This window comes from Macaca nemestrina, chromosome 5 (assembly GCF_043159975.1).
Source record: "Macaca nemestrina isolate mMacNem1 chromosome 5, mMacNem.hap1, whole genome shotgun sequence".
Taxonomy (NCBI): Eukaryota; Metazoa; Chordata; class Mammalia; order Primates; family Cercopithecidae; genus Macaca; species Macaca nemestrina.
Genome location: NC_092129.1, coordinates 87,361,632 through 87,385,911, shown reverse-complemented (window position 1 = coordinate 87,385,911; position 24,280 = coordinate 87,361,632). Strand labels below are relative to the sequence as shown.

At 37.3% G+C, this 24,280-nt stretch overlaps 1 protein-coding gene across 3 annotated transcripts in view; it reads right to left on the bottom strand.

Moving 5' to 3' along the window:
- LOC105499047 (F-box and leucine rich repeat protein 4) overlaps positions 1 to 24,280 on the bottom strand; it is a 96,949-nt gene that overhangs the window by 58,505 nt on the left and 14,164 nt on the right. The window contains exons 2-6 of one of the 3 annotated variants that reach the window (XM_011771448.3): positions 19,270 to 19,387; positions 17,118 to 17,197; positions 11,685 to 11,802; positions 10,470 to 11,053; positions 1,424 to 1,769 (exon numbers count right to left, since the gene is read on the bottom strand). In XM_011771448.3, the coding sequence (XP_011769750.2) occupies positions 1,424 to 1,769; positions 10,470 to 10,981 (858 nt within the window). In that variant the 5' untranslated portion in view covers positions 10,982 to 11,053; positions 11,685 to 11,802; positions 17,118 to 17,197; positions 19,270 to 19,387. The remainder of the gene's footprint in view (positions 1 to 1,423; positions 1,770 to 10,469; positions 11,054 to 11,684; positions 11,803 to 17,117; positions 17,198 to 19,269; positions 19,388 to 24,280) is intronic. The other 2 variants (XM_011771446.2, XM_011771447.3) reach the window with 2 other exon arrangements.

Here is a 24,280-nt window from a genome sequence, read left to right as displayed (position 1 = left end):
CAGTCTTGTCCAATCTGTGAAGCTTCCTTTCCATCACATGCGGTCTGGGTGGGACCCTGGTCCCATGGCTTAAAGACCAAATTACCTTGGACACTTAAATTCATCTTTATGTGGCAATTTTAGCTACTTCACAGGACGTGCCATGGCATTTTAACTGTAATATGTTGGAGAGGCATTATAGCTACTATTACTCTAACACATTCAAGAGGCTATCTTATTGTTTCATGAAAGTTAAGCTATTTGTGTTATTTCCATGAAATCTGAAATACCCATCAATTTGGAAGAGGGATATCTCAGTTGGTTAAAATTTGAGTCTATAAAGTTTTCTTAAAAAGAAAACTGATTATACATTTTTAGCCACACAGTAGTTTTCAGTGGGAGACAGAAATGCTTGGCCCTACTCTCACCCCTAGGAATATTTCGAAACTGGTGGGGAGAGGTTTTGGTATCACATGGTCCTGGAATGCTACTAGCATTTGACATCGGGAGCCTGGGATGCTAAATATACCTCAGAGACACCCCAGTAGGGACACACTGAAAACAAGACTTCAGACTAGACACATTAAAAAGTATTAATAATTCCAGGCCGGGTGCGGTGGCTCACGCCTGTAATCCCAGCACCCTGGGAGGCCGAGGCAGGCGGATCACGAGGTCAGGAGATGAAGACCATCCTGGCTAACATGGTGAAACCCCGTCTCTGCTAAAAATACAAAAATTAGCTGGGCATGGTTGCGGGTGCCTGTAGTCCCAGCTACTTGGGAGACTGAGGCAGGAGAATGGCGTGAACCCAGGAGGCGGAGGTTGCAGTGAGCTGAGATTATGCCACTGCACTCCAGCCTGTGCGACAGAGTGAGACTCCATCTCAAAACAAAACAAAAAAAAAGTATTAATAATTCCAAGGTAAAAGCACTACCTGCCTAGACCAAAAATTACAGTTAGGAGAATACAGAATAGAGTTAGTATAGAAAAAAAAAAAATGACACTTAGAGAAACTATGGATTAAATTATGGATTAAATAGAATAAGCATTCATCTCGCAATCTTAATATTCTTATTTTTAATAGCAAATCATCTTTAACATAACTAATACAAAGTTATGCATGTATTGCCCATACTTAAACTGTGTAATATGAATTAAAGTGGATTGTTACTTATTACTGATTTTTGTATTTGGTTATTATTAGCAATATGAAAATACATACTTAATAGTTTATCCAGAAACACTAAAGCCAAACCAAAACAAAAGCAGTGAAATTAGTTAAAACATGATTTTGTCTAGTTTTTCCAAAATCAAAATATACAACACATCAAATTACATATACCTTACCAATGCTCAATTACCAATGCTCAGTAAACATTAATATCTAAAGACTAAAAATCTATAGTGTTTTATCCAATACTGCTGCTAAATATTTTTGGCTTACCTCATAAGGTAGTTTATCAAAATATCCATTATTTGGCCCTTCCCTGAGGACAGCACTGCTAAACTTTTTGTTAAGATTGTCCATTCCACAACCATCCTTTTCTTCATAGGCATCATCATCTATATCATTCATGTCAATAAGTGAAGTCTTGAGAGAAAGCACTGGCTTGTCCTTCACACCATGTAGCACAACTGCATCTAATTCAGTGTAATAATCCAGAAGAGAACTATTTACTTCCAGTCGTATAAGATTTGTGGGAAAATTTATCTGCTTAATACAAGGTTTAAACTGGCGAGCTTGGGAAGCATTCAACTTCGTAGGTCTCTCTGACCAAAGAATCTCCCATCTGCCAAAAAAAGAAACTTCCCTATAATACAGTTTAGAATGAGATCTACTGGTCCCTTAAGGTTATAACCCCATGCCCAATATGTCACAGTGTGAAACAAAGTCATCAAAATAAACAGAATCCAATATAAGTATTGTTCCCGAGATATAAAGACTTTAAAACACCAAATGCCACAGACCTTATTACATAATTTATTTTTATAAGTCCCCAAACAGTCCTTTTTTTATAGATTTCACATTGGTCAGTTTAAAAACCAGAACATGTAGTTAGAGGTAGCTGAACAACATTCCATTTTACAAGATAAGTAAACTCAAAGTAAGAATAAAACACACGAAGATGAAGCTCTCCTGTGTACATAGCTTAAACCAACCGCAAAAACTAAACTGATCATTTTGCTTCACAAAGGTCTCCTACTTCAGCCTTTCCATTTCTGTCACTAGCCTCATATAAACGCAAAATTTTCATATTATCTTTTTCTCTTTATTTTATCAAATCATGAAGTTTCATCAAATGTTTCAAGAAAGTGTTTCTTATATACGCCCTTCTCCTGAATTTCCATTTTTGCCATCTTTAAGTTATCCTTATATCCTTAGTATCTAGCAAATATCTAAACACATAAAAGGGGAATAACATTCTCCTATTTCTCCAAATGAACTCCTGCTTCCCAGCTAGATTAATCATTATTTTCCATGCAATAAACTTATTTCCACCTTTATGTCTTTGCTCGTGTTATCTTCCTCCCCATGAAATGCCCAACCTACTATTATCTGCCTATCTATTCTTCAAGGCCTAACTTATATTCCATCTCCATATAAGTCTTCTTATAGAACTATTTTCCAAAATTAAAGATTCTTCATAATCATAGTATCATCAGGTACTTAATATACTTATATGTCAGTTAACTATTTCTCTAATATTGTTTCTAATAGAGAAGAGAAAATTAGAAACATTTAAAAAATACTTCAATTATCATCCTTCCTCTATTCTTAATTATTTACTGTGGCTAGTAAAATTTTTTAATAAAGATTTTACATCAAAGAATAAGAATATTTTTAAGTCTCTCAATATACACTACAAACTGCTTTCAAAAAAGCTTATGCCAATAGTACATAAGAATGATCACTGAAAGCATTAAAAATAATCTCTAGTTTGATTGTGAGCCATATCTCCTTATGATGTAATTTGTAATTCACTGATTACTAATAACACTTAATTTTTTTATATACTCATTAATTACATGAGATTTTTTTCCACCAATAAATTGTTCGCTTATTTTCCTGGCCCAATGACCTACTGAGATCTAAGTAAAAACTGATAATGGCAAAGCATAGAGGAAACTGAGAAAAAAAAAAAAAAGAATTTGAAATTCAAGGAAGAAATCAGAGCCAAAACTATAGAAGCCATCAACATATAGGTACTCCAACTGTTTTAGGCCCAAGAAGGGACCAAGAAAAGCATATAGCCACAATCTTGGAAGAATAGAGAGGGAAGTATGGCAATTTCCACCTCCAGGAATAAAAGCAAGCTCCAGAGGAATTCTAATAAACATATCACGAAGGGAATCAGGAAGCACAGAACAGGGAACTTTAACAGTAGGGACTTTTATTGAAGTTTCTAGAATGTTTAAAATCCCATACTTGTTATTTTTGCTGATTCTCTCCTGAAATGTAGGAATAAAATCCATCAAACATAAATAGCCTGTGAGTACTTGTATTCAGAGGCAACAATAAAGTAGCAATGGAGAAATTAGTTACAATCTATAACCAATCTTGCAAGGCAGGGAAAGAGTTCCAAAGAATAGAGCAGGCTGTGGCAGGTTTAATGAGGAAAGAGAAGCAGGTGGGTATCTTCTTCCAGTGACAAGGCAGAAAAATAAACCTGGCGTGCCAACCTGAACCTAAGAAGTGTCCCTAGAGATTAGCTTGTAAAATCAAAGGTTCCTAACAAAGGAATTGATTTGAATAACTCTAATGTAAATATATGCAGTAAAACAGAGCTAGTCATATAGGTGCTGGGGAACAGGAGCTGAAATATCTAAAACAATACTGGTGAGAAAATTCAAATTTTGGTCTTACTCTTTCGTCACTACTGCAAATTGATACCAGACAATGCTGGAGGAACATCTCCAAGAAACAAGGACCCCTCAAGACCCTATGAAATAACCACCTATACTGGTTTACAGCACATGTGAACCAAACCAACCTTTTTGTTTAGTTTCAATGGGGAGTTTTGTGAGGCCTAAGAAAAACACTGAAAATATAATATAGAAATAACGTCTGCCAAGTGCTTAGCAATAAATAAATATGCACACAATACAGGTCTTCATGTATAATTTGAAATGCATTATAATGTAAATCAAATTAAAAAATTATAAGTATAAAGATATTGATTAGAACATAAATATTCCATTTTAATAATGCATTAATCTACAAAACTCCTCTCTAGCTACCTTGCAGAACATGCAAAATAGACAGGGTTGAGATGATGCTTTAAACTGACTTCCTTAACATTTCTAGCATGTTTAAACTTATTAGGATTAATGTTATTTTAGCATCATTCTTGCTTCTGACTTCTATATAGCATGAAGATTATTTAGTTACACATATATCAGAAGCTGCAAAAATTATACTTAAAGTAGAATATCAGGATCGTACCTGTCTTTAGAAAGATTTAAAAATATGTCTAAATATTAAAAATTTGCAAGTAAATCATTAGTTTTTATATTTTACTTTTATTTTTCTTGATAATCGAAAAAGCAACAAGAAAAAAAAGACAAAAATTATTTCTAGGTCTGTGGACACTTGAATTAATATTAACTATGAGACCAATACAAATAGATTTTCTGCTATCTGCATTAAAGTTTTTGTTTAAAATTCCCCAACAGAGCTAAAATGTATCATTTCAAAGTTAAAAAGAGAAAGGTATCTATCTTACCCAACAAGAGAATATTCAAATTTCTTTTTATTCTGGAAAACTAAAGCCAGAATAATAAAAACTAGTCAGTGACAACAAGAAAACAAACATAAACATATGCACATGTACACAGGGGTACACACACATACACACGCACAAACACACACACATTCTGGAGAAAGCCCAACTCCTTTAATTCTCTAGCCCCAGGGCAGAGTTGATATGATTAAACTCCTTTAGGTCATGGCCTCTGTAATATGTACATTTACATGTTTAGTATTATGCTCATACACTGTATTTATCTACTGGACAAATCTGACAAACTCTAATGTACTCTTTAAGTATTTTAAATCTCGAGTATCACATGTGCAAATTTCAGCCTAGAATGTCTTTGAGACTAGGCTTACAGTCTGCATCTGGAGCATTCGATTCTGGGATGGTAACCAGCACAGCCCATTTAATGTTCTTTCTGTTGATTGTACTGGATGAGTACTATGTGTCCAGTGCTCAGAAACAATAAACCATTCTCTCTATGACTGTTGACTTGCTGTTATACCACTGAGAAACATTCTCCAGGGCAACCAGGAAGCAGTGGGTAGATGAGAGGAAGAGAGATGTTTCATTAATGGAAATCAAAGAAAGCAAGTTTTCTAACCTGTATTGAGGCTTGATGCCAGGCACATGAGTACATAAAGCTTCCCTGCAACCAAAATTTATCCTAGCCAGTTAGTATATCTAGTAGCCAGCAAAGAAAGTTATCTTGCCAACCCTGTTCCATTTCACTAGCTGAAAGTAAAGGAATAGTATAGGAAAACAGAAATAAAAGTAAAAAGTATTCTGACAGGTGTATCTATTCACTCCCTGCCTCCCAGACCATTTCTAATTGGAAACTAATAAACTAGCATGTACTTAAAAAAAAAAAAAATTAACTCGCGAAGAGCTCAGTCAATTCTGAGTTAAATGACAAAATCATGTTTCTTGGCCCACAGAGTCGAAAGGACCAGGTCATGACAAATTTGTGAAATCGTTACTTAACTCAATTTGGTAGCAAATTCTATGAAAGCCTCTTTTTTTCTCCCTGCTTTCTTAATTTCAATATTATATAGTTGGAGTGCTTTGTACACTGAAAAAAAATTCCACATCATTAAATTTCATTCCCAAATAACTTTATTCCAATTGGTTTCTTTAATCTGACCTCTATTTGTCATCTTCCTCTTCCCCTTTTCCTTGTCTCTCTCTTCCAAATGGTAACCCTGAGCTAGCCTACTTTCTGAGTCTTACATAGGCATCCATTAAGATATTATTCACAGGACTAGGGTGCTCTAAAACCTGCAACCTCCACCTTCTGGTTTCAAGTGATTCTCCTGCCTCAGTCTCCCGAGTAGCTGGAATTACAGGCGCCCACCACCATGCCTGGCTAATTTTTGTATTTTTAGTAGAGATGGGGTTTCACTATTTTGGCCAGGCTGGTCTCGAACTCCTGACCTTGTGACCCACCCACCTGGGCCTCCCAAAGTGCTGGGATTACAGTCATGAGCCACTATGCCTGGCCTTTTCCTTTTCCTCTTAATAAGGTATTAAGCAAGAAATGAAAAGACTTTAAGATCTGGTAGAACTGCCTGTTAACTTTTCCACTTCATTTACTGAACAAAGAAATGCAATCACATGAAATAGGAAAAGACTGGTTTTAAATTTTAAATGTTCTGGGACTAAAAGTAGTTAATTTCCTGCAAATTCCTGAGCTACTCCAACACACTCTTGTTTGTTAACTTCTAAGGGGGGGATATAAAATTAAAATAATAGGCAGTGCAGCCCAGTGGTTCCCAAACAGTAGTACAAGATGGAGTTTTCCATCACTAAATGTGAGAATGCACATTTAGTATGCACCTATCACACATATATGTTCTTATAAAATTGAAAAAATCTTTATTCAAGATTCTAATCATGCTAATTTCTTGGTATAAACTGAGTTGCTTAAGTAATCATTTCACAAATTTGTCATGATCTGGTCCTTTCGACTTTGTTGGCGAAGAAACATGATTTTGTCATTTAACTTGGAATTGACCAAGCTCATCACTGGTTAATTTTTTTTTAAAACAGATGCATAAACTTTTATGAAATGATGGTGATGATAGATAAAATTGGTATTTTGTCTTTTCACTGTACATTAATTTAGCACAGTAAATAATCCAACAAGTCTATGAGTTCCCTAATGTTTATGATCATTATTATGTTACTAGTTTATTGTGACTGACTCCTCCCACTTGAACTCCATTCACCTGCACACCCCCCATCTCATCAGTTCTGTGTGCCACCCTGCAGATAGGCTTGCTTTGCTCCTAAGGGTTTACACCTACAACCTTCTTCACAAAACTACCTTGGGCTTCATCTAGGGAGTGACATGTGCCTGGAAGACTGACAGTCCCCATTCCCACCCTTCCAGCCCATGGTCGAAGTCTGGTTGGTGCAGGAGTACGAAAGCCCAGCTCTCTAGCAACTTTGCCTCCCAGCAGACTGGGACTTCACATGATATTGCATCCTTGCTTGACTTTTTCCCATCGTGCTTCCTCTACTCCCTTACTAGCTTCTCCCACAGTTTTTGCATAATAAATTGCACAGGAATAGTCGCCTCAAGATATTCTTCTGGGAAGCTGGATCCAAAATTCTATAAAATCCAAAAGTCTAGAAACCACTAGTTTAAATCTTAAGAATGTCACTCCCATGTCTGCATTTGCCAATAGCTTATTCTCTGCATTCTTGGACTTTTCTCACTTCTTCAAACACCATGATCTTAGCTCACGATCTCACCTTCAAATGTGCTGTCGTTTCTCCTCCTTTCCTATCCACCCTGGGGCCTCACTCAACCCTCAGGTTGCAGGTAAGTCACTTCCCCAGGGAAGCCTTCTCTGAGCCCATAGATTAGGTTCTCCCCTCTGCCAATACATGTTCTACATGGTCCTCTTCTAGGCTGGCCTGTAAGCTCAAAAAAGAGCCATCTCTGTCTGACTCTCTACTTGGTTCCTAGCAGTAAACTAGCAGAGAGGGTGTTCAATAAATGTTTCTGATTGTATAAAAAAATTCACCCAAATGTTAACAGTTACTGAATTTGGGCAGAAGAATTACAGATTTTTTTCATATATATTTTCCTTTTTTTTGTATTTTCTAGCTTCTTTTTAAACAATGAAACAGCTATTGATTTCATAATCAGTAAAATTTAAAAAGGCTTTTCATATACCTTAATAATATATTGGTCACCTTTTTTTCTCTTAAAATGTAATGATATTTTCAGTAAAGCTGAAAATCAGTAAAGAAAATCAGAGATACACATATAAATAAAGTTTTAACTTTAATCACAATCACACACCAATAACTCTCAGTAACCCAAGAGCATGATTTATACTTAAAATTAGTTATACAGCTGTTAAGTTTTACACTGGAGAAAACACATTACATGTTCCATTGATCTCATCCCTAAATCTTTTCAGATTCTTGGAAAAAAGTGGATAAGTTTGTAAGAAGAATGACAGAGTCCTAATAAAACAATTCTCATGTAAGAAAAGATCCTGCCATGCACGGTGGCTCATGTCTGTAATCCCAGCATTTTGGGAGGCCGAGGCGGGCGGATCACCTGAGGTCAAGAGTTTGAGATCAGCCTGCCCAACATGGTGAAACCCCATCTCTACTAAAACTATAAAAATTAGCCAGGCATGGTGGCATGTACCTGTAATCCCAGCTACTCAAGCGGCTGAGGCAGGAGAATCTGTGAACCCAGGAGGCAGAGGTTGCAGTGAGCCGAGACCATGCCACTATACTCTAGCCTGGGCGACAGAGAGAGAGACCCTGTCTCAAAACAAAACAAAACAAAAGATCCTATCCCAGTAATACTTTTTTGTTCTTCTTAAGGAGAAAAAAAAATCTGATTTTAATTAAAGTATACTGGCTTTCTGAGATTAAAAAATGACTAATAACATTATTTGCAATGAATTATTAGGTAGTTCTGGGAAAAAAAAGTAAAGATTATACCAGCAATCTTCAAGTTGAGCTGTACTCTGTATGCTTTCTGGCAGGCCCTGGAAGTGTTCCCTTGGAGATGAGAGGACAGAGACATCAGAGAAGCAGCATGTTACAGAGGTAGCAGCTGACCCCTGCCCACCTCCTCCTGCACTGGCAGCTGGCCATCCTACAGCTGAACAGGCGCCCTGATCTGCTCTCAGGCTAGAATAAGCTCCTGAGAGCAGGGATTTTTATTTACTTTGTTCATTGCTCACTGACACATCTCTAATACCTAGAACAACACCTAGCACATGGTAGACACTAAAATATTTAATGAATGAGTGATTTAATAAAGTGATATAAAATCCTAGGAACTGCTAAGATTCATAAGTAATAGAAAAAATCAGCAAATAATATGATCAGATAGTTAAAGGAAAAAGAAATATAAATGGTTTTTAAACATATGAAAAGATTTCAACCTCAGAGATAATAAAAGAATTTTAACAGTTAACATGAGATAACATTTTTCACCTATTAAATTGCAAAAATATTGAAATTTATTAACATACTCCGTAGGCGAGGCTTTGGCAAAACACTCATGTACATGCCCTGCTAGTGGGAATATAAATAGTACAGACCCTTTGGAGAGGAATTTGGCATTATATATCAAAATTACAACTGTTAAAAATTAAAATTAAATGTAATTAAAAATAAATTGTTAAAATGCAAAAACAAATGCTAAACATTACAAAATTATCAAATTATCCTTGGTTGAGTAACCTTCTTCTGGGAAATTTATCCCACAGATATACTTGCACACATGTGAAGTGACTTATGATAAGGTAATTCCCTGCATTAATGTTTATAACAGCAAAAGACTAGAAACAACTAAGTGCCCATCAATGGGGGACTAGTTAATAAGTTGGGGTTCATACACACTATGCATTACTTGCAACTGCAGGAAAGAATGAGGAAGCTCTCTTTGTACTTACATGAAAAGAACCAATATATACTACTGTGTGAAACAAACAAGGTACAGTACAATGTGATAAATATGCTTACTTTTATGCATAAAAAAATAAAATTATATTTGTATTTGCTTGTATCTGCACAAAGAAATTCTGGAAAGATACAAAATGAGTGATAAAAGTGGTTTATTTTAGGGCAGAATGGGTCCTAGGCACATGGAGAACAGGGTACATGCAAGACTGCATTATATTAATATTTTTTTTAATTAGGAGGTTGAATGACAAAAATGAGAGCCAAGGAGCTGCTATGTGCAAAATAGGCTTATAGGGAGAATGCATGAATTACTTAAAGCAACATTGATTTTTAAATGAATATGCTTGTTGCAAAAACATTCAACTAACATTAAACCAAATCCCCTAAGGACCTCCTCTTAAGTATCACTCACAGGCCTATTGTGAGTTGTTGAAAAGATTTAAAAGTAATAACATGATGCCTGTTTGAAAATATTTTCAAAGTCATATTTCATACTAACGTCTCAGAATGGTCCCTATGAGTTCAAATTGTGTTTTTTGGTTTTGGTAAATTTTATGAGATGCAAATAGCATAAGCCATGAATATTATAGTGTGAGGTACTACAGGTATAAAGCCTGCATTAAATCTTTATATGAGTGATCTCTCTTCCCCATCAGAAAACTAAGGAATATTTTCAAAATCAAATTTATGTAAATCACTATAAAGAATGCTTGCAATAAAAAAGATATCCAATATTAAAACAACCAAAACCTTTCTACCATATAACTTAGGTCATTAAAAAATTAGTCTTACCTTACTTCAGTTGGTGGATTTGGGGAATAAGGATTTGCAGAACAAGCGAGAATTCTGATGACTGCTCCAGGATGATAGGTTTCTAGAACATGAACAGCTGTAGGATACACCTGTTGTTCAAAAGTAAGTTCCACATAGTCCTGGCTCTGAAAATTAGGTGGTGTCCTCTTGAATGGCAAGGAAGCACTAGGACACTGATCCCACCATGTCCCATAAGTTCGAAACACAGCTGTCTGAGTAAAGTCACCAGAACTTGGGAATACATTTGGTACGCCAGCCAAATTCCACATAGTATAGGACATACTATTCTCACTTCCATAATGGGAACTGAAATCCACTACTTCTTTGGCATACTGGACTACCTCCGCATTGAGAGGGGAAGTCCGGCTGTTTGATTCTATAGTTCTATGGCTGTTCATCATCTCTCCTCTTGTAGCTGTCCTGGCTCGGCGCCGAAGGCATATATAATAAAACATAGTCAGAACTGTTAACATGGGAAAGACCGGTGACATCTAGATGTGAATTATGAAGCTTCAAAAGGTCAGGTGTCCTCAGTAAGACGCATGAACTCTTTGAAGGATGTTCTAAAAAAATGAATGGTTTGGTGAAGTAAAATAATTTAAATAAGCCGAAAAATGCATGGATAAGGTAACAAACAGGCTCTACCCTCAATGTAATTTCCCAGAATGAACTAAAAAAACAAGTTTTAAAATACAAATGTGAAGTCATTTTCTAATGTATTTTTAAGAAACCTAAATATTGTTATGTATACAATATAGGAAGCAAAACTATATTATAAGGCAATGGAAGATATATAATCCAAAAAGCCATATTTTATACAAAATTATAGCCATCACTCAAGAAATACTAAGTCTTTGAATCTGAAATTAAAATTATTTAAATTACATGGTGAACAACTAAAATACTGCTGTAAATTCAAAAGAATCTTAGGCACTGCTGTAATTTTACATGTTAACAAATAATTCCCTACTGTTAATTATTACTCTCTTCCAAACATACTAAATTCAGATTTCACATTATGGGAATATAGTTTTTTTGGTGCTGACAGTTAATCCAGATGAACTAAATTAACTGCCGTACACATCACAGATCACCAGACAGTGTTTAATTTATAACTCTTAGCATTATTTGTTAGGGCAGTCCACGACTGGCTGGCATCTGGTTTGTTGCCAGCTACTCTTAGAAATCACTCACCCCGGATAGAATGGCCACAGGATACACATGGGAAATGCAAAAGTTGGCATTCATCCATGTACCCTGAAATTTTCATACTGACTTCAGGTACAAATGCTGACATGTGACATTCTTTTACCTGTAAGACAAGAGTTTTGGAAAATATTTTTATGTCCAAGTCTCAAAGTCAAAATATCCAAAAATATGATTATAAGTAAACAGCCAGTTATTCAACCTTTCAAATCAAACAGGCCACATATTTCTATTTTGTACACAATTTTAAATAACGTAAAATAATGTATTTTTTAAATGTTATGCTAGAATATAATAAAGATTTAATAATGAACACTATCTATAGAGAGGTTGCAAACTCACAGCTTTTGTTTCAAACTATGTTTGCATACATATTTTACCGAGGCCAAACAGTGTTTTTTAAAAATTTGATCTAGTTTGTAACCTTCAACAATCAACAAGACCCCAAAAGGCACGAGCTCTCTCAGTGGCCACTCTTGTTCCCAGCCAGCTCCACTCATTTACAACATAGGCTGGGGCCCATCCTCATTGAGTAGGTAAACTTTTGTTGACAAAAACAAGGAACTATGAAACAAACTTATTTTTGTACCTGTAAAGTCTTGAGTTTAACTTCTAAGAAAGGAGATGTACCAACTTTTCTTTCTTTTTTTTTTTTTTTTTTTTTTTTTTGAGTCAGAGTCTTGCTCTTGTCGCCCAGGCTGGAGTGCTGTGGCACAATCTCGGCTCACTGCAACCTCTGCCTCCTGGTTTCAAGCGATTTTCATGACTCAGCCTCCCGAGTAGCTAGGACTACAGGCATACGATACCACGTCCAGCTAATTTTTTGTGTTTTTAGTAAACACGGGGTTTCAACACGTTGGCAAGGCTGATTTGAACTCCTGACCTCATGTGATCCACCTGCCTCGGCCTCCCAAAGTTCTGGGATTACAGGCATGAGCCACCACGCCCGGTCCCAACTTTTCTTTAATAGAGTGACGTACTAGTCTTCCAAAACTTTAGCACTAAGATTATAAAACATTATTTGCACTAAATGTCCCTTCCACTCAAAAACCTCCAATGCCTTTTTCTTACCTATAAGATATAATCTAAATTCTTTGGTTTGGTATTTTAAGGCTCTCTTCAAGCTGGACCAATCTCTTCTTGTCTAACCCAGCAAACCCAATCAAGTTCTAACCAAGCTTCGTATTTTACGTTAAGTCTCGCTTCCTCTATCATTTCTTTTCTAACCACTTTTTTCCACATCAGTAGCCTTACTTTCTGACACCTACTGGCACTGCATTTCTATAAGACATATATACCTTAGTTCCTCTAGGGTTTATATTAGGAGTAAGTCTCTTGAAGGAGGGAATCTAGCCAAAGATCTTTATTTCTCAAAGTACACAGTACATAATAGGCACAAAATGTTTGACATGTTGATAGAAAGGTGATGAGCAAACTAAAAAATTGTAAAAATCCAAATAATTTTAAATTGTATAACAGCATCCCTTTGCGTCTCATTCCCAGACAGATCCAAACACACTGAAATGCTTAAAAATATAAGCACTGAAACGCTACTTAAAGAACTGAACTTGAAAAAAGTGCAGAGAATCCACAGTTATAAGAAACTAAGAAGAAAGTCAGCTGGGCATGGTGGCTCACACCTGTAATCCCAGCACTTTGAGAGGCCGAGGCAGGTGGATCACCTTAGGTCGGGAGTTTGAGACCAGCCTGATGAAAATGGAGAAACCCCATCTCTACTGAAAATACAAAATTAGCCAGGCATGGTGGCACATGCCTGTAATTCCAGCTCCTCAGGGGGGTAAGGCAGGAGAACTGCTTGAACCCGGGCGGTGGAGGTTGCAGTGAGCCAAGATCGCGCCATTGCACTCCAGCCTAGACAACAACAGCAAAACTCTGTCTCAAAAAAAAAAGTCAATGAGCAGAAAAAAGAAAGTCAATGAGCAGAGGTGAGGGGCTCAAGCTAATATGACTCATGGAACCAGTTACAGGCCAAAATGGTTACAAGGGGGCTCCCTAACACCCAATGAGAGACGTTATTTCAAGACACTGGTCACAGTTGGAAGGACCTTCATAAAGCCAAAACTCTGAAAGGATCACCCTATCCATGAAACTGGGACTATAAAAAGTTAGCTCACTGGCGAGGAAGCCCAAGTAGGCATGATATCAACTAAGGCAATGGGGGGAAAGTCACCAGAGGAAATCAGAACCATATTAGGCATGAACCACACATAGAGTGTGGGACTAAATTCACACAACCTTCATGGTTTAGAATCCCACCCTATCCTCATGCCAAAAACTGAAAAAAGAAAAGTAGTCCTGAACTGGTGAAACTTTAGGACCTGGTAAGAGCAAATGTGAAAACTCTTTGCAGGAATGCTTCCAAAGCACAGAACAGACTAAACCTTTACTAATGATGCATCACAGTAATAAGTTACAGACCAGAATAGAAAATGAACCATGATGAGAGACAGTCAGTGGACTCACCAAATAGAGGGATTTACAGCACAAGAACAAGAAATAACGGAATAACCAGAATAAGACTTTTTCCAAAGAAGGGCAACAAAGCATATATTAAAATAAATAGGCTGGGCATGATAGCTCATGCCTGTAATCCCAACACTTTGGTAGGCTGAGGTGGGAGAATCACTTGAGCCCAGCGGGGCGGAAGTTGCAGTGAGCCAGGATTGCACCACTGCACTCCAGCCTGGGTGACAAAGCCAGACCCTGTCTCAAACAAACAAACAAACAAATAAATAAATAAGGTGTTTCTGTAGCATACACTTATTGGATGTATTCATGAGTCAATGAACCAGATTCACCTCAGGACATATTATACCAAATACTGAAGTATGTCATGTTAAAATTGGGGGAAAAAATAACTACCTGTTATATTACTTCTTTATTCAAACATTTCACCTACCACGAGTATAAATCTGTCAAATTAAAAAAATATATATTTAAGGCTGAGGCTGGAGGATCACTTGAGCCCAGAAGTTAAAGGCTGTAGTGAGTCATGATCGTATCACTGCACTTCAGCCTGAGCCACAGAGCAAGACCCTGTCTCAAAAACAAACAAACAGACAATTTTTCACAATTCAAGTCTCAATCCTTAACACAAAAATTTGAAATGGCACAAATCTTTCTTTTACCATATACACTTTATTTCAAAATAGGGCTGCAGATAAATTAAGAATCATTTTTCAAAGAAGTTACTTGAGTCTCCTCTTTTCAAAAAGAAACAGAATTAACAAATAAGTTAAAATGCAAAAATAAAATTTAGGAAATAAAGAACAACGTATAACACATATTCAAACCAATTGACAAATCAGCTAATTTGGAAGACTATGGATGTGTTATTCCTGGACACCATCAAAGGAAGGACAGAAAACCATCTGCCACAGTGGATGAATAAGTTGACTGCTTAATCTTTGGACATCATGTCTCACTCTACGGTCTACAAATTGCTTCAACTAAGCTCCTCCCACTTTCTTTATAAAACTGTGTTTATCAAAAAGTAAAACAGTTTTTTAAAACCAAAGAAATACCTGCAAAATAAGATATCATCATTCATGTGAATTTTCACAAGCATTTTTGGCAAAAAGATTTTAGACAAATTGTGAAAGTCATATTCTGTTTGACATACCAAGCCACAAACTTTGAAACTGTTTCCCAGCTTTTACCATTGTAGATTATAAGATAATATCAAAAGCAGCAAGACTGTCATATGGGCAGTATTATATTTAAGCTGTGTTAAAGTTAAGCAAAATTTTGCATTGAGGCAACATATGTAAAAGTGAGTTATAAACTGTAAATATATGTGTTCTATGTTCAAACTTCTTCAATATAGAAATGTAAAATGGATGCTTTAGTTTTTTCCAACTATGGATAAAAATAATATTTAATGCTAATTTTTTCAGGAAATAAAGTTAAAAATGGCAAAAGAAATTTTTAAAGGAAGGAAATGCAGTGTATGATACACTGAAAAAGCAAATATATTTATTCTTTTTCCAGCAGTGCTATTCGGAAAATGTTATAGAAGTTAAAACCTGTTTTTGAAAATAAGTAAGGCATAGAAATAAAAAAGACAAATGTACAAACCCATTGCTAACGTCCTTCATTGATTCTAAACTCCTTTCCAATCTACTAAGATGACACATAAAAGTGTTTTAGGGGTGGGGAAGAACATATGGAGAAGAAAGGATAGCTCTCTCTACTTTTCCCTGGGAAATGAAGCTGAAAAAGGGAATGAAGCCATTGTCTCAGGACTCATGTGGGGAGCAACGACCAATGCAGAAGTCCAAATTGTCCAGGCGCTGTCTGGACTTCTGCCAAGGCATGGAGGCAATTTGTGGTAACCAATGAATATCCCAGTGGGCAATGAACCAAGTGTAAAAGATACAATAACTCTATTTTATGAGGAGAATGGGATTCAAAGATAAAATTATTTTTCCCACCTGGTGCAAATAAATAAATATTAGTCAGGAACACTTTAATTTGTCCAAAAGAGTGATTATAAAATGGACCTTCCGGGAGACATTCTCTTTTCTTGTTCATTCAAAAAGCTATTTTAATTTTAAAGACTCACAACATATAAAAATATTATTTTCCATTTAGAATAAGTCAGAATTAGGATGATCTTCATTTCATTTGTTGCTTAATTCAATCACTGATAAACAATGACTATAAGTGAGAAATTCTCTACACTGAACATTTATACTAGCACAATCAAGGAATACCAAAACAACAGCCATTTTAACTTGTATCATGAGACTTTCGTACTCCTTGGGAAACAACTTGCTTTTATACGACATGATTTTTTTATAATACAACTTAGGTTTCAACCACATCTTCCATATTATAAAATGCTTAACAAAGTTAAATAACACAATTACAGAGAAAGCAGTAACAGTGGAAAAGAGAAATTAAGAGGTATAGACAAGGGAGAACATATGTTTACTACTGAGATTTGAAGTGAGATGGGGAATCGATGAGGCGGAGAGAAGCAGGATGGCAGGAGCTGCCGAGAAGTCGGCTTGTACTTCGAAGGGAAAAGGAGGAAGGAAAAGGACTGTTAATAAAATAACAAAGGGAGTGATCAGAATGAACTAGAGCCAGGATAGTGTAAAGGCTAGGTTCACAGTGAGATGAAAGAACCTGAAAACAACTTTTAAACTGAAAAGAGGATTCTCAACATATACTAAAGTGAAAAAACATGGAAAAAGACAAAAAGGACAGGCAATAAGGCACAGGCATACATAGAAGGCAAATTGTAACAATATTTACTTGCAAAAGAGCCCAGAGAGACATGTCAATGAAGTCATAGGGAAAAAAAAAAAAGAGTAAGTTTAGACAGCTTTGCTACATAGTACCAAAATGTAATTAGAATGCTCAATGTGGTAATGACTCAAGAAAAAGACCGACCCTTAAATGATTATTATTTCTGAATCCTGCTGAAACCGATCAAGACACACTATTTTGAGGAAGGACTTTTCTGCTTGAATCTAGAAATCAAAACATAGGGGAATGAAAGAAAGCATTAATGGAAAAAGAGGGGAATGATACGTGAATTTGATGCAGCATCTGAAATTTCTATCAGTTCTCTAGCTTTATACCAACTTGTGCTTTATACCAACTATAGCCAACTATAGCCCCTTTATACCAACTATAGCCCCCTCTAGCTTTATACCAACTTGTGCTCTTTTGCCCCCTCTTGCCTCTGGTAACTTCTCAGTCTCCTCCCAGGTTTTCTTCTTCCTAATTCTTCTCATATACACAGAGGTACCATTAAAGGAAGGCTGTCTTTTTGATAACATGATATACAAGAACATTCAATCTAACTTTGAGCCCGCCCTCCCCTTCCCTTTCATGTCCACACCCACCACCCTTGCTGTAGACCCATCAGAACCTCCACCATGCCCTCAGCAGCACTCCTGCTTTCATGCCTCAACATCCTGAAATCTTCAACTGAGGCTGGATGGCTCTGGAATGCCCACTCTCTTCCACTGCTTGGCACTCTCTTACTCAACCTTCAAGGTCAGGTTCATACTTTATCTACCATGCACCTTTCCTCTGCTCTTCTATGTTCATATTATTTGCTATTCCTTACATGCTGAAATATTTCTCTACCTGAATAGACTATGAATCCCTCAAGTTTGGAGAACATGCCTTAATTATAACTATACCCTTAAGGCCTAGCACATGCCAATATATGCTCAATAAACATGTGTCGTTTTACGGAGACTGGAAGAGTAGACGGCATAAAAGAATTAAAATAAATCAGTTTAAAATAAACACAGAAATGAAACCAGCGATTCTTCATGATAAGGCACATGTAAACCAAAAAATGATGCAAGAAATGTTCCGTATCTTGATACAGAGAAAAAGAGAGAGGAAATGGGTAATAAAAACTGAAACGCAACAGGTAAGAATCAAATGTATGAAATTCTTTGAAGCCATCCAAGAAGGAATAGTACATATATTGAAATTTTACTGTTCAAAGAGAATGAAAAAAGTAGCAACTTCTGTTAGTACAAAAGCAGCTTCTGAATACATAAGAGTCTTGATTCTGATCACAAAGAAACTCTGATTGAAATTAAAGAAAGATTCATGAAAGAGATGATTAGAGAGGTAAAAGAAAGCTACTTCCTCAAATACAACGATGTTTTTGCACTCCAAATCTATGTTAAAGTGGTAGGTTGATTATGGAGAACTGGAAAAACTATGGCTGAAACAGAATTTCTTAAAGAGATAACCTACGAGTTAAGACAAAAGAGACAGAAAATCGCTTGAACCCGGGAGGCAGAAGTTGCAGTGAGCAAAGATCGCACCACTGCACTCCAGCCTGGGCGACAGAGCGAGACTCCGTCTCAAAAAAAAAAAAAAAAAAAAAAAAAAAAAAAAAAAAAAAAAAAAAGAGAGAGAGAGAGAGAGAAGAGACAGGCTGTAATATAAGAGCAAAGGTAACAAAACAGGTTAATATTGTTCTGGTATTAGATGGATGTAAAGGAGCAAAGGCCAAGCACTGGAAAAACTCCTCTTTTTCTTCATCATAATTATTGATATTCTAATTGTACTAGATCTTAAAAAACTAACACTGAAAAAATGTAATAGTGTTAGCATGGAAATTACTTGGGATGGTATCTTAGGGCTTTATGTGCCTCTCTCTTCCTCTAAATAAATTCTTCCCCAGTTAAAACATTTTTATTGGCCGGGCGCGGTGGCTCAAGCCTGTAATCCCAGCACTTTGGGAGGCCGAGACGGGCGGATCACGAGGTCAGGAGATCGAGACCATCCTGGCTAACCCGGTGAAACCCCGTCTCTACTAAAAAAATACAAAAAACTCGCCGGGCGAGATGGCGGGCGCGTGTAGTCCCAGCTACTCGGGAGGCTGAGGCAGGAGAATGGCGTAAACCCGGGAGGCGGAGCTTGCAGTGAGCTGAGATCCGGCCACTGCACTCCAGCCTGGGCCACAGAGCGAGACTTCGTCTCAAAAAAAAAAAAAAAAAAATTTATTATGACTGTATTTTTTAAATCAATAAGGCCCCAATGTAGAAAAAATAGGTGGAGTTCTTACCTGAAACATATGGATCAAGAGGAAAACTGGAGACTCCTATCCAGCTTCAAAGCTTCTTGAAAATCCAAGCAAATAAAGCAAATGGAGAAGGCAAGGGAACCAGGCCAGGAAGAAAAATCTAAAAGGAGAGCAAAAATCTTAAAAACCAGAGGTAAATAGTACCACTCTCTTCAAGGAATCAAGGTAGATCTCAAAAATCAAGGAAATGATGCAAAAAGTCTGGAACACAGTAGACTCTGCAAAATCCTCTGCTGAGTTAATGAATAAATGGCAGGAACTAAGCAAGAGGTAACCAAGAAGTCAACTAGGAACGAATCTATTGGAAAACAAGAGATAAGATTCAGAACAAATTTAAACTACGAATTGATAAAGGTTAGTTCTGCAGAATGTATTCTTTCTTTCCTAGAGTTTAACAAGCATATCTAAACTTCTGAAATATTTCATAATCGATCTTTAGTAGCAAGAAAAGCAGAAAAAGGAATTGAAGAAATCTTTTTTTTTTTTTTTTTTTTAAAGTAGAGCTATAGGATGAGTGGAATGATTTTGTTGTTGTTGTTGTTTTTCTGATATAATGGATCTGGAAACCCTCTTCCTGACCAAGATGCTATCTCAGAGTGACAAGAAAGGATATGTTTCTAATTACACAGGTACGATGACACAACATAACTTAGAAATACATTCCATTGTTATATTACCTATATATTACCTTTTTCTTCAGGGTTTAATGATGGGTAAGAATAAGCCATCTGAATGAGAAGAACTGTGAATCTGGAATAACCCTAAATCTTTAGCAGATACGCAATGCATATTTAACTGAAATATTAAAATTGGAGATATCTGGTTAAGGATAAATTTAAGGAACTTACAGAAGAAAGAAAAAATGATATTTTGTTTATTAAAGTCATACTAATTATGTGAATTTACTTTAGCCAAATATTAGCCATATATTTTTGTACATTAACAGAGAACATTTTACCTAGAAAAAAATATAGTGGATTTACACCCTGCCTAACAAAAATCCAAGGACAATACGTCTGTCATAGCTTGCCATTATAGTTAAAATAGCAACTAACTAAAATGGTTTAATACTGTTAAATTAACTTTAGTATAAAACAACACCCCACTTTAAGCATATAATTTGATGAGTTTTGACAATGACAGAAACCAACATAACCACCACCAAAACCAAGAGACAGAATATTACCCCAGCCTAAAAGGTTCCCTGGTCAATCACCTATCCACAACCTGCACCAGGCAAAAACTGATCTGCTTTCTGTCACTACAAACCAGATTGTCCTTTATTCCAGAATTATATGAAAGTGAAATAATATAGTATGTATAGTTGACCCTTAAACAACACAGGTTTGAACTGTGTGGGTCCACTTATATGTGCCTTTTCTTCTGTCTCTGCGACCTCCGAGACAGCAAGACTGACCCATCCTCTTCCTCCCTCTCAGCCTATTTAACATGACGACAATGAGGATGAAGACCTTTATGATGACCCATTTCCACTTAATAAAGAGTAAATATATTTTCTCTTTCTTATTATTTTCTTAATATTTTCTTTCTCTAGCCTATTTCATTGTAAGAGTACAGTATACAATACATATAACATATAAAACATATATTAACCAACTGTATATGTTATCAGTAAGGCTTCCAGTCAACCATAGGGTATTCAGTGGTATTTAAGCTTATGGGGAGTAAAAAATTATAGCTAGATCAACTGCATGGGGGATCAGCACCCCTAACCTTCATGTTGTTTGAGGATCAACTGCATTATTTTACATCTAGCTTATTTTATTCAGCCTGTCTTCCAGATGTACCCATGATGCTATGTGTATGAGTAATTCAGTTCCTTTTTATTCTGAATCAAATCCTATTATACAGTTGACCCTTGAACAATGTATGGGATTGGGGCACTGACCCCCTGTGAAGTAAAAAATCTGAATATAGGCTGGCATAGAGGCTCATGCCTGTAATCCCAGCACTCTGGGAAGCTGAGGCAGGTGGATCACCAGAGGTCAGGAGTTTGAGACCGGCCTGGCCAATATGGAAAAACACTGTCTCTACTAAAAATAAATTTTTAAAAATCTGAGTATAACTTTTGACTTACCCAAAACTTTACTAATAGCCTACTGTTGACCAGAAGGCTTACCAACAACATAAACAGTTGATTAACATATTTTGTAAGTTATATAATGTATTCTTACCATAAAGTAAGCTAGAGAAAAGGAAGTATTGTTAAGAAAATCATAAGAGAAAATATACTGACTACTCATTAAGTGAAAGTGAATTACCACAAAGGTCTTCAGTCTGATCTTCATGTTGAGTAGGCTGGGTAGGCTGAGGAGGGAGGAGGAAGAGGAGGGGTAGACCTTGCTATTCAGACTACAGAGGTGAAAGTGATGGAGGAGGTATAAAAAGAGGCAGGAGAGATAGGCACATTTGGTGCAACTTTATGGAAATATACTATAATTTCTGCCTGACTTTTTGCTTTTTCATTTCTCCAAAAATATCTCTATACAGTACCAATCCTTCTTCTACCGTTTGCTTTAGTTGCAGTGTCCATGTCACAGAAGGGTCCATGTTGTAAAAGAAGTCAAAACCGTCCAGAATAATTGGAACTTTCTGCCAGATTGTCTAATGTCAATTTGTTTTCTGGCACTGCTTCTTTTATGTCTTCTTCCTCGTCATCTGGCACTAATTCAGAAACACTCGTCTCCACCAAGTCGTTTTCTGTTAACTCCTCTGGTGTGGAGTCTATTAGCTCTTGAATTTCTCTAAGATCCATATTTTGAAATCCTTCATCCTCCTCCCCCTGCACCTTTTTTTTTTTTTTTTTTTTTTTTTGCCATATCTACAATCTCTTTCATGATTTCCTTGATTGGTTCTGTCATATATCCTGTGAAGTCATGTACACTATCAGTACAGTTTTCTTTAATTTTCTTATTGTTTGAGTCTTGATGGCCTTCACAGTTTTTTCTGTAACAATGGCATATTTATGGTGTAATCCTTCCAAACATACAGGTTATCTCTGTTGAGGTTCTCATCCACAGAGTTGACAGTTCTTTCCATAGAGTACCATGTATAATAAGCCTTAAAGCTCCTTACGACTCCCTGATCTGCAGGCTGAATTAGGGACATTGCATGTGGGGACAACTGGAATACTTTGACATCTTCAGTGTTAAACTCATGGAGTTCTGGGTGGCCAGGGACCTTGTCTGATACCAAAAGAACTTTAAAAGGCAGTCCCTTATAGCAAGGTATTAATACCTCCTGACTTCAGGGAGAAAGCATTGATGAAATCAATCAAGAAAAAGAATTCTCACTGTCCAGGCCTTCTTGTTACACAACCAAAAGACTGATAAGTGGCATTTACCTTTTCTGTTTAAGGCTGGGGGTTAGTAGCTTTACAAATAAGGGGAATCTTGATCATAAACGCAGATGCATTTGCACAAAACACCAGAGTTACTCTGTCCCTTCCTGCCTTAAATCTTGGTGCTTGCTTTACTTCTTCAATAACAAATGTCTTTTGTGGCTTTTTTTCCCCCCAGAATAGGGCACTTCATCTGCATTTAAAACCTGACTGAGGCTGGGCGCAGTGGCTCATGCACTTTGGGAGGCCAAGGCAGAAGGATCACTTGAGACCAGGAGTTCAAGACCAGCCTAAGCAACACAGGGAGACCCTGCCTCTACAAAAATAAAACATAAAAAAATTGCCAAGTGTGGTGGTGTGCACCTGTAATCCTAGCTACCTGGGAGGACTGCTTCCACCTCAGGAGCCTGGGGCTACAGTAAGCTGTGATCATGCCATTGCACTCCAGCCTGGATGACAGAGCAAGATCCTGTCTCAAAAAAAAAAAAAAAAAAAAAAAAAAAAAAAAAAAAAACAAGACAAGACGGAAGGAAGACAAGTCAAGAAGGATGGATGGGATTGGGTGCCAAGATGGCCAAATAGGAACAGCTCCAGCCTCCAGCTTCCAGTGTGAGCGACAGAGAAGATGGGTGATTTCCGCATTTCCAACTGAGGTACCAGGTTCATCTCACTGGGGCGTGTCAGTCAGTCAGTGCAAGACAGTGGGTGTAGCCCAACGAGTGAGAGCAAAAGCAGGGCAAGGCATCCCCTCACCTGGGAAGCACAAGGGGGAAGGGAATTCCCTTTCCTAGCCAAGGGAAACCATGACACACAACACCTGGAAAATTAGGTCACTCCCACCCTAATACTGTGCTTTACCAAGTTCTTAGCAAATGGCACACCAGGAGATTATATCCCACACCTGGCTCAGAGGGTCCCACCCTCATTGCTAGCACAGCAGTCTGAGATCTAACTGCAAGGTGGCAGCGAGGCTGGGGGAATGGCACCCACCATTGCTGAAGCTTAAGTAGGTAAGCTGCCGGGAAGTTCGAACTGGGTGGAGCCCACCACAGCTCAAGGAGGCCTGCCTGCCTCTGTAGACTCCATCTCTGGGGCAGGGCATAGCTAAACAAAAAGCAGCAGAAACCTCTGCAGATGTAAATGTCCCTGTCTGACAGCTTTGAAGAGAGTAGTGATTCTTCCAACACGGAAGCTGAGATCTCAGAACTGACAGACTGCCTGCTCAAGTGGGTCCCTGACTCCCGAGTAGCCTAACTGAGAGACATCCCCCACTAGGGGCAGACTGACACCTCACACCTCACACGGACAGGTACACCTCTGAGACGAAGCTTCCAGAGGAACGATCAGACAGCAACACTTGTTGTTCAGCAATATTCTCTCTTCTGCAGCCTCCGCTGCTGATAACCAGGGAAACAGGGTCTGGAGTGGACCTCAAGCAAACTCCAACAGACCTGTAGCCGAGGGGTCCTGACTCTTAGAAGGAAAACTAACAAACAGAAAGGACATCCACACCAAAATCCCATCTGTATGTCACCATCATCAAAGACCAAAGGTAGTTAAAACCACAAAGATGGGGAAAAAGCAGTGCAGAACAGCTGAAAATTCAAAAAATCAGAGCGCCTCTCCCCCTCC